Raw genomic sequence first — 11,315 nt, 5'->3', positions numbered from 1 at the left:
GCGTCCCGCCCCGCGCTCCTGCGTAAACACGCGGTTCCCTCGGCAACGCCTGGAACCCACGTCAAAGGCTTCGCGGGGTCCCAGGCTACGGCCACCCGCTCCGGCGAGCCCGACTGCCAGCAGCGCCCTCGCCCGGCCTGAGCCCCTGCAGCTGGCGGCCACCCCCGGAGCGGGATGAGCAGACCCGCCGCCGCGGCGGGGCCTGATGGAGGAGCCGCCGCCGCCCCGCCCGCCGGTGAGCCCGGCCTGGCCGGGCAGCCCAGCCCCCGGCGCCCCCTCCCCGGCCGGCGGCCCTGGTGGCTCTTCGTCCACGGCGCCGGCGGCGGCCGTGCTCTCCTTCAGCACCGTGGCGACCGCGGCGGCCGCGGCGCTGGGGAACCAGAGCGACGGGAGCGGGGCCGGCAGCGTTGGCGCCCCGGCTGGCGGCGGCCCCGGAGGGCACGGGGCGGGGGCGGCGGCGGCGGCGGGGAGGCCCCCTCTGGGCCCCGAGGCGGCGCCGCTGCTGTCGCATGGGGCGGCGGTGGCGGCCCAGGCGCTCGTCCTCCTGCTCATCTTCCTGCTGTCTAGTCTGGGCAACTGCGCCGTGATGGGGGTGATCGTGAAGCACCGGCAGCTCCGCACCGTCACCAACGCCTTCATCCTGTCCCTGTCCCTGTCGGACCTGCTCACGGCGCTGCTCTGCCTGCCCGTCGCCTTCCTGGACCTCTTCTCGCCGCCCGGGGGCTCGGCGCCCGCCGCCGCCGCTGCCGCGGGGCCCTGGCGCGGCTTCTGCGCGGCCAGCCGCTTCTTCAGCTCGTGCTTCGGCATCGTGTCCACGCTCAGCGTGGCCCTCATCTCGCTGGACCGCTACTGCGCCATCGTGCGGCCGCCCCGGGAGAAGATCGGGCGCCGCCGCGCGCTGCAGCTGCTGGCGGGCGCCTGGCTGGCGGCGCTGGGCTTCTCCCTGCCCTGGGAGCTGCTCCGCGCGCCCCGGGAGCCGCCGGCGGCGCAGAGCTTCCACGGCTGCCTGTACCGGACCTTCCCGGACCCTACGCAGCTGGGCGCGGCCTACAGCGTGGGGCTGGTGGTGGCCTGCTACCTGTTGCCCTTCCTGCTCATGTGCTTCTGCCACTACCACATCTGCAAGACCGTGCGCCTGTCGGACGTGCGCGTGCGGCCCGTGACCACCTACGCGCGCGTGCTGCGCTTCTTCAGCGAGGTGCGCACGGCCACCACCGTGCTCGTCATGATCGTCTTCGTCATCTGCTGCTGGGGGCCCTACTGCTTCTTGGTGCTGCTGGCCGCAGCCCGGCAGGCCCAGGCCGCGCAGGCCCCCTCGCTCCTCAACGTGGTGGCTGTCTGGCTGACCTGGGCCAATGGGGCCATCAACCCTGTCATCTATGCCATCCGCAACCCCAACATTTCGATGCTCCTAGGGCGCAACCGGGAAGAGGGCTACCGGACTAGGAATGTGGACGTTTTCCTGCCCAACCAGGGCTCGGGTCTGCAAGCCAGAAGCCGCAATCGCCTTCGAAACCGCTATGCCAACCGGCTGGGGGCCGGCAGCAGGATGTCCTCTTCCAACCCGGCCAGCGGGGGCGGAGGGGACGTGGCCATGTGGGCTCGCAAAAATCCAGTTGTGCTTTTCTGCCGGGAGGGGCCGCCAGAGCCTGTAACAGCAGTGGCCAAACAGACTAAATCCGAAGCCGTGGATACCAGCCTCTGAGAAGGGTTGGAATGCCCCGCTTGTGAAGGCAAATTTTCACCCGCTTTGTTTAATGACACCGAATTCCGCGGAGAATCGTGTATTTCATAAAGCCAAACACCTAAAAAAGAGACAAAGGCGGAGGCTTGCCACTTCCTCTAACAACATACAGGACAATGTCTGCATCTTCAAAAGTGCCAAAAGGACTGTAAGATGCAAAAATTAAAACAATATTGAACCACACAACCATGCGTTGTGAACTGTAAGTGCCAAAAATGACAAAAATAAAAATCACAATTACTGAAAAGCTCATACTACTGGAATCACACTGTGAAACAAACAAAAAAAAATTATTTGAATGCAACCTGTACTTGTTCAAATACACTGTACATAGTGTTTTAGGAAAGAATGGAGACCCTGAGAATTGCTTGAAGCCCCTCTAAATCACCAGCATTCAGCAAAACTTCAGATTTCCAGAACTTGCCCCTCCGACACGTGCTGTGGGTGCTTAGGCTGGAAGGGGGTGATTCCTGGCCTTACAAGCCTTGGTGGCCCGCCCCCTCCCCCACAATAAGCTTTGTGGGAAATTTAAAACTCATATCCCATTTAAAGACATTTTAGGATTTTGAAAAGGTGGCTTACTGCTATAAAACTCAGCCATCTGAAAGGCAAATAGAAGTATGAATGGAAAGAAATGTGGCTGTTTAGAAAAGTATTCCAAGATTATACTTAAAAATGTCCCTCATCTTACCCCCAAAATTATCTGCCTAGGGAGCTTTGAGGCTTTGCTCTTACTCTAACCGGCTGCTCTGTTTCTAACGATCTGGGATGCCACTCGCAGAATGCTTTCAGATTTTTTAAAAAGAGAGCTTTCGTAGTAGAAAGTCTTCGTCTTTTGAGGTAAGCTGATTTTTGGACACGGCCAAAAATGTAATTTGAAGTCAAGTTGATTGACTCAGGTGAGTAATGCCACTTTTTTATATATAAAAAATGAGAGCTCTATAAAGTAAGAAGATTGGCTTTCCTATGTGGTTTTTAAATACTAAAGATGATTCTAAAGAGGAATTCTAGAAATATTTTGAGAAGTGGCTGCATTCTTGGAATAAGCATAGAGCTTTCCAAGAGGATTATCCTCTCCTGCATTTGGAAATTTGGGTACATTTGTTTTTTTAAAACAATGGATTGTTGCTTTATGGACATGACTTGCCTAAAATAATGTAGTGTTTATTGGAAAGAGAGAATGGGGTGGGATTATATGTAATAAGGTATTAATGACCTAAGCATAAAGTGAGAGAGGTGCTTCGATCAAGCTGGAAATATCTTCAGAAATGTGCAAAACAAAGATGCTTTTTAAAAAACATTTAAAAGCACGAGTTAGGATTTGTGTGTGTGAAATTTCTCACATTAAATCCCACTGTACACAGAATCATTTGCTCAGAATTTTATAAGATGTTTTTGTGTTTTCTTCCTCTTTCTTTCCTTTCCTCCATCTTGCCCCTCTTGTCTTCAATTTTTCACAGCCTTAAATGAATAAATACTTTAACCTAGATATGAAATTATATCAGCCATCATATAAAGATTCAATGTGAAATAGTCACCTTTTTCTTGTAAAGTATTTGAAGATGTTTTTTGTACCTTAATTTTTGTGTAATAGTGGGTGTATGTCATTATTTTGTAAGGAAAGATGGAAATATATGATTCATGTCAGAGCTAGAGATGTTTTAATTTTTCCCCTCCTCCAAGCATTATCACAATCAGAAGTTAATAAATTATCTGTATATATCATTACACTCCCTGTGGTACAAAGTAGCTGAGGTAATCTCCTCTTGGTAGTGCTTATTATAAAACATGTACAGACAATGCAGCTCAATGAACATTGAACAGATAGCTGAAGTATTTGCCTGTTAAAGGCAAAAAAGTTGTGATTTTTTTGGCATTGTGAGAAAATGGAAGTCATGTCTGGAATTTAGAGAGAAAGATAAAGTTTTCCAGTGGTGAAAGGTGTCATAGAATAGGAATTTGGCAACTGTGAAAAAAGGCAGAGAAAGAGAGATCTTAGGGGAAGGAGGCGAGCATATTGCAAAATAGGGTATTGCCTGTAAAGAAAGATTGCAGGAAGCTGTTTAATAAATAAACATGGCATGGAATGAACCTCCCTGGTGAGTGAAGAGAAATCCTGAGAGACTGGAAACAAGAAGATGGTGGCATGAAGGACTTTAAGGCAGAAAATAAATTCCTACCCTAACTCTTGGTAGGTAGCAGTAGGCAGTTTTAGGAAAGGGATGGCTTGGGGAAGAGACCATTCTGTTAGTGCCTCTAAGAGTTATGGTTGGCAAGAATGAGAGGGGAAAGAGGGAAAAGTGCTAATAAGTTACTGAACAATTTGCAGTGTTTGTTTTTTAATTTGAGGCTATACAACTAGTCAGTGCTAGAACTAGGATTTGAACCTCAGTCTTTCTGGACTCAGAACCCTATCTTCCCTTCTCTGCCCTCTGTTGCCCCCACAAAGGTCAATGGATAGGGAAACTAAGGATAAGAAGTTGTGGTACTGCCACCGTCATCATCAGCATCACCACCACCACCACCATCATCATCATCTACATCATTATCATCGTCATCATCACCATCATAATCCTCATCTACTGTTTTTACTGCTCTATAGAGGGCAACTTCCTGGGTGCCAAGGCTACTGAAAGGTAGAAATCGCAGTACAGGGGGTACTATTATCATCACTCCCTCCATTTTACAGATGAGAAAACAGGCACAGAGGTGCTATGCAGTTTGCCTAAAGTCACACAGGAACTAAGTGCTAGACGTAAGATTCGTACCTAGCAGGTTGGTGCCAGAAGTCCTGTCTTAATCATGTACCGTACTGCCTTTCTAATTTGTAAACCTGGAAGGGAAACCTAGAAAAGAGCCAGAGAAGGTAAAGATATTTATCAAAGGGATGAGAAAATTGACATCATAAAATTTAAAAACAAAGATTTGTTTAATTTGGAGAAGAGCTACATAAGATGTGTGTTTTCAAAATACATGAAGAGATTCTGAGCAGTTATTCTCTGGTATAATCCCAGCCCCAGATGACCCCGATCATCCCTCTTCTGCCTCCTGCTCCAGGGCAGCTGAGCACAGCTGGAGAAAGGTTAGAGTCAGAGCAACAGGACCCTCTGCACCTAGAAGCCAGAGCCTCTCCTGCCCCCTCCATCCTGCCCAGCAGTTTGAAACTTTTCGCTTGTCAGCTCACTTTCTGCCCACTTTAGTGACCCTGCAAACTTTGCCCACTCAAACTTTTAACTAACCCTCCCTTCTGGAAAGATGACTTTTGCTCCTACTTCACCAAGAAAATAGAAGCCATCAGATGCATATCCCTTCATATTTTAGCCACCAAACGTTACAAACTAAACTGGATTTATACCAGTCCTTGGCTCTGTCTTTCCAATAGTAAAGAACGTGGTCCCTTCTTCAGCCTCAGGAATCTCATGCTATAAAGTATTTCCTTTCCCCGGTATGCTTGGCCCTTCCCACGGAACCAGATTCCTCCCATGAGCTGGTAAACTCTCACTTAAAAGAAAAAAAAGGCCTCTCCTATTCCTCCTCAGCTTTTCTCTCCCTCCGCTCCCTCCCTTCAGCTAAACTTGTTCCCAAAAAATTGCCTGAATTTTTACAGCCTATCTAAATCCTAGTCCACAATTTTAATGATGCAAGAAAGTCATCATTTTTATGCAACTCAGTTTTCCCCCAATCCCCTATTCTGCCTGATGGTAGAAACGTAAGATGGCAGCATCTAGGTTCTAAGGGCTGACTTAGCACCAAGGTGTTGTTGAGCGTCAGTCTGCAGTGGTCATCCATCTGGACTGGCATCCACTGAGGCATCCAGCAATCTGCATCCAGTCACATCCACACCTTCTGCGTGATTATCCCCCACTCAGTCCAAGAGGACCCAGTTTTAACTTGAGACCACTTTAGAACTCCTCTTCGGACACAGAAAGATTATTACCCCATCTCAGTACCACGGAGGGGGCTGTGGCCACACTCATAACACTGGCTGTTTTTAAATTATTATAAAATATTTTTAATTATTTGATACTCTTTCATATTGTTGAGTCAATAAATCAAAATGACATATCAAGTATACATTAGGAGTTCCACTTATGGAATGGCAGTGAGGAGCTCTGAGGACCCACTACCCAGTAAAATAAGTATAACTGTTGAAAATTACCTAAAAAGCAACCATTCAAAGTCTCAGGAAATTGTCCTAAGAGCATACAGCAAAGGAAGAAACAACTAGTCAAGAAAGTGTGCTCTAATTCGGTAAGAGCAGCAAGAGTCTGTGGCATTTGAATTATAACCTACTTCCTCTCTCTGCTCCTAGCCGTGACAGACTCCGCTTCAGGTGAGTACAGCTAAGAACACAGTGCTGCCTCTTTTCCCAGCTTCCAGTCAAGAACGATGGCATCTTCCTGGGAGGAGCAGGCCACGAGAAGTTCTCATCTTTCCAGCCTCATGTTGCAGAGGCTCAATTCCAGATGAGTGCAGCCAGGAGGTTGGGAGTTCTCTTCTTCCACCTAGCCCCAATTTGTAGGGCAGATGTTTGACCTCAGGTATGGCATGCTGGTAATACTGGGGCCATGATTGTCCTCACCCCAGCTCATTTATAGGATAGAGACTCCATGTTAGGAGAGACAAGCTGAGAAGGCCAGAGGCTACTGCCCCCACCCAGAGCCCCGCTCCTAAAGTAAGGTATGACTCTGAAAGAAGCTGGCCACTCTCCCTGCCCCCAGCTTCAGAGCTGTGGCTCTGATATTTTGACCAGGGGTACAGACAGGTCTTTAAACAGAGAGTGCTGAGGCTCTTCCCAAAGCGATTAATTTTATTTGAAACAGAGTGTCGAGAAGTTCAAGGCTAAGGGCATCCTCAAGAATAATGGAGTTTTGGTGGTAACAAATTAAGGCTGATAGCTTCATGAGAGATACAAGGTAAACCATTGGCCATCTAGTTTACCAGAGAAAATCAGGGAGAGGGAGCTATGAAGAACGTTTCCATATTATTGAGTTTTAAAAGTTCTTTGTATATTTTGGATAATAGTTCTTTATCCTTTGCAAATATTTTCTCCCAGTTTGTGGTTTGTCTTCTCATTATCTTGACCTTTCAACATTTAAAAAAATAAAATACATGAATTTGACAGTTGATAAGCCTGTGATGAAAAGACAGACTCGTTCTTATCAATAGGAGTATGACTCCTCCCTAAGGAGCATTTTGGAAATTTGTGGGAGCATTTTTGGTGTCACAATGTCACTGGCACTTAGTGGTGTCCAGAAATGCTAGATGTCCTGTAAAGCTTAAGAGAACACCCAGTGCAGAATTGTCTCTCATCCCATACAGTTTTCAGAAGTCCCATCAGACATTGAAATAGTTGACAAATCTATGAATCATAGTGTAATTTGCTACACTTCTTGAGGTAACAGGTTGCAAAGAAAATACTTGTATCAGTCTGCATTTGTAGTTATTGCAATCACTGTGATTCCACATTTAGGTGTAAGCATCTAACTACTTCACTTTGTTTATTCTGCAACACAAAATGGTCACACAATAACATAGGTGAATGCTAGACATTTTGCCAAGAGAAAAATCTGAATACAAAAGAGTACACACTATATGATTCCATATGAAGCTCTGGAATAAGGAAAATAAATGTATGGTGGAAATAAATAGAAATTCTCTGCTGAGAGTCCCCACGTGTTCATTCACTATGTGCATCTTTTCCTTTAAGCTCTCAAACATATTTATAACAAGTGTTTTTAAAGTCCTTGTCTGCTATTTCAAGCATCTGGGTTATATAAAGGTCTGTTTCTGTTTACTGCTTTCTTTTCCTTGATTATGAGTCATATTTACTTTTCTTTTTTCTTGTCTATTTATCTTTGATTATATATTTGACATTGAAGATAATATATTGTAGAGAATCTGGATTTTGTGTCTTCTTTTAAAGGGTTGTTGACTTAAATTACTCATGGGTACTCTAGATCCTTTCAGACTTGGTTTTAATCTTTGTTCAAACCAATCTATTTTAGTTTTGTCCATAGTCCTAGGATATGGCTCTTCTTTTACAGCATGATTTTCACTGCCAAAGTGTAGTCTTTTTGTTGTCTTAAATGAATGTCCAAGGTGCTCAATGAAATCTCTGCACTCTGGCTGGACTATAACTCCGACATCATCCAGTCCAGTATAATATCAGGTATCTGTCTTCATCACCTGGTCTTAGAGTAGCTACTCTTTCTCAGGCCTCAAGGTGATTTTTTCTATATATGTACAGCCCAGTTCTATACCAAAGATCTATGGGAGGACCCCCACAGATTTCTGTCTCCCTGCATCACATAACTCCCTTTTCTGTGATACTTCTGGTCCACAAATTCCAGTCCCTTCAGCTGCCTTGAACTCTGATTTCTACATTCTCAGCTTGGGAGGACCACCATTTTCTACTTGGGCTCCACCTTACAGTGCCAAAGTCTGAAAAATACCCCTAGGCAAAAGGTGGAGTAATTTATGTAATGCATGTGCACAGAAGGCACTTAGCATGATGCCTACACAGAGTAAATGGGCAATACATGCTGATTTTATTATGAAATTGATATTTCTTAAAATGAAATGATATCGATAATATTTTATTAAAGGAAAAAAGTCTGTTATAAAATAGTACATTTAGAGTGATCTCATTTTTGGAAAGCCAACTTGCATTGAAATAAATCTGGAAGGATATGTACCAAATATTATTATTACTACCAAATAATATTTTTACCAAACAGTGTAATTATAGGTGCTCTTCAGTTATTAATAATTTACCCCATTGTAGTTTTTATAAGCATATATTACTTAAAAAATGAATGATAAAAATAAATAACAAAAGAGGAGTTCGAGGGGTCTGTGTTGAAGAGGAGGGGGCAAGTCCTCCACTTGGCCTTGAAGGGAGTGAAGTCACTTTTGGATTTGCTGCAATGGGCCCTCAGCTCTTTCAGGCGTGTTGGCCAGAGGTCCTGCCTTTTCTGCCCAGTACCCTCTGAGTGAGGCCTGAGTTACCGGCCTGAACCCCTGAAAATAGACTACCATAGGAACAGTTCTGAGTTGTGTGTTTAAGTAGTCTTAAAAAAAATCCAGTTAAGCTGTAAGCCAGTCTTACCTTTTTACTTTTAATCATACTATTATATTACCGCCCCCCTTGGATTCAGATCATTTTCACATCTAATACCCTGTTTTATTTGTTTAGAGGACAATTTGTCATATGGCTTCTCCCTTGGTCCTGACCATCCCTCCTGCAGCTGCAGCTGGATCTCCCTGTATCCTTGGTTAGGAGAACACGACCCCCCCCCCCCACCCCGCCCACCCCAGATTCTAACGATGGCTGTCCTGTTCCTTCCCAAGGCTGAGCTGGCTGAGCTGGATGGCCAGCATCTCCCCCAGCACATTGGGCTTTGTGGAGTACAGTTACTTTTCCTCTCAGAGGAATGTGCTCTCTGGTCAAAGATACAAAGTATCTCGCCTAGATTAAGGCAAAACATGCACCTGCCTCATTCAATATGTTCTCCAAGGCCCCACCACATGGGCCAGTTTAAAAGTAAACAATTGTCAGTCAGCTTGTTCTCTCTCCAAAGAACCTAACAATCAATTTAACTGAAAAAGATTTTAACCCTGCTTTACCTTTAGCTATAAGGACCACAGACAAACCAGAGGGGAGATGGCACAGAGTTCACCAATGTCTGGTGGTCACTAGGTGCCTGCCGATTTCTGGATGTCAGCAGTCCACAGGCAAGTATGTATTTTCTTGTTAGCACTGCTACATGTGCTCCCACTCTGAAGGGGAAAAAATTAAAACAGCATTTTACCTGCAATTTGAAAGCCTGAAGTACTATTAATCCCCCACAAGGAGGCTCCATTATCAAGTACAACAATTTGCAAAGAGGGAAAAGTATGAATCATCTTAAAAGCAGCACGTCGTGGTGCATTAAACTTGCATAAACACTAAACACTCCAACATTCTTAGTGATTACAGTTTAGCTTTCATTGTCATATAAAAAGTAATCTATCATCTCAGTGCTATGCAAAGCTAAGGCAAATGTATCATGTGTTAAACCCATAATTTAAATTAAGCTGAGTATACAGAACAAGACAGAGGGTCTTTATGGGGGGAGAGAGAAGGTGGAAGATTGATAAATATAATAAAATGATATTTAAAAGAAATTTCTTATGCTTCAATTATTATACTTAATCAAAGAGTTGTCACATAGATTCATCTTTGACTTTCCAAGTCAAATAAGAAAGGAGATTAACCTTTGGCTAAAATGTTTACCCTTTATAAGGCAAAACATTATTATCTGTTTAGTGGCTCTTTGTCTAATCAATAACACATATGACCATGGCATTATTTTAATATCACACTTTAAAATTAAAGTAGTGAATCTTCTTATTGGATGATGTAATATCTTGAAATAGTACATTGTAATATTTTAACTATTTAAAGTAATACATGTAATAACATTTCTAAATGGACGAAAATTTATTTGAAATATTTAAACAGAAAATATAGACTAATTACATACATAAATAATTTGTACAATTAAGATCTTTTTCAATGTATGATGTTAAAACTAGCTTTTTCTTTTGCCTCCTTAATTCTCTGAAAAAAACAAGTTAGAATAAATATGACTAGTGCTATAAATGTTCGAGTAACTTTGTGTTTAATTTATTTCATAATACATGATATGTATATAAAATATGTCAGAGCAACTAAGAAATAATGTGTTTCCTTATATGGAAAATAGAATTAGCATGTAGGAGGAAGTCATCATCATGACAGTGTGAGCGGAACTCTTGGTCTCTCCCCTTCAATAGACAGTGAGTAAAACATCCATAACCCAACAAAAGCTACATTGCACAACACACCAACACCCTGGAAAGAGCCATACATTAGTGTATGCAAAGGTGGGTGAATTGGAGCACATAGAGGAGGATAAACAGGGGAACAGCAGAGGCAGAGCCCAGGATCCTGGATCTCAGCTGCACAGCTGAGCCAGCTGCCCCCAGCCCCAGAGAAGTCAGGGGGAGCAGCAGAGGCTTGTGTGCAACTCCAGCGAGCCAGCCGCAGTGGCAACTGCAGCCATGGGAAATGGAACAAAAGCAGAGGCAGAGCCTCAAGATCCTGGGCCCCTGGCCTTGCCTAGAGCCTGGTAGCAGCAGCAGAGTTGTGCACAGAACTCCAGCATCCCAACCACAGTGGCACCTATGCAAGGTAACAGGCAACTGCTGAGACAATGCCACACATTCCTGGCTCTCCCCTTACCCTCCCCCTCTTCCCACCATGGCAGTGGAGCTTCCAACCCGGGTGATCCTGGATCCAGCTGAGGCATCAGCCATCCCCGTGCCCCTGGTGGCAAAGCCAGTGACTGCAAAGACACCAGCAACAGAAAGGCATCAATGACCCCTAGAAGGGTAAGTGGAGACAACAAGAGTACCAGCAAGACCCCAAATTGAGGCAGTGGAAAGTGGAATATGCAGATCCTTAAATATAGCCAGAGGGAGTTCAGGTAAGAGAAAGCAAAAGCTAGTGCTATAGTGCCACCTACTAAAAAGCAAAAGAAAGCCT

The 11,315-nt window shown here is 45.0% G+C and overlaps 1 protein-coding gene across 1 annotated transcript; it reads left to right on the top strand.

The window, feature by feature from the left end:
- Positions 1-72: 72 nt before the first annotated feature.
- GPR135 (G protein-coupled receptor 135) lies at positions 73-3,463 on the top strand. The gene has a single exon (XM_023627823.2). It carries the CDS (start codon positions 206-208, stop codon positions 1,703-1,705), a length of 1,500 nt encoding a protein of 499 aa, XP_023483591.1. The 5' UTR covers positions 73-205; the 3' UTR covers positions 1,706-3,463.
- The last annotated feature ends 7,852 nt before the right edge of the window (positions 3,464-11,315 follow it).

Source organism: Equus caballus, chromosome 24, assembly GCF_041296265.1.
Source record: "Equus caballus isolate H_3958 breed thoroughbred chromosome 24, TB-T2T, whole genome shotgun sequence".
NCBI classification, from domain to species: Eukaryota; Metazoa; Chordata; class Mammalia; order Perissodactyla; family Equidae; genus Equus; species Equus caballus.
The sequence above is the reverse complement of the archived record's forward strand: the minus strand, read 5'-3'. Positions and strand labels throughout refer to the sequence as shown.

What these genes read in the sequence shown, in the direction of transcription:
- GPR135 (XM_023627823.2), top strand. Translation starts at nt 206, where the DNA reads ATGGAGGAGCCGCCGCCGCCCCGCCCGCCGGTGAGCCCGGCCTGGCCG.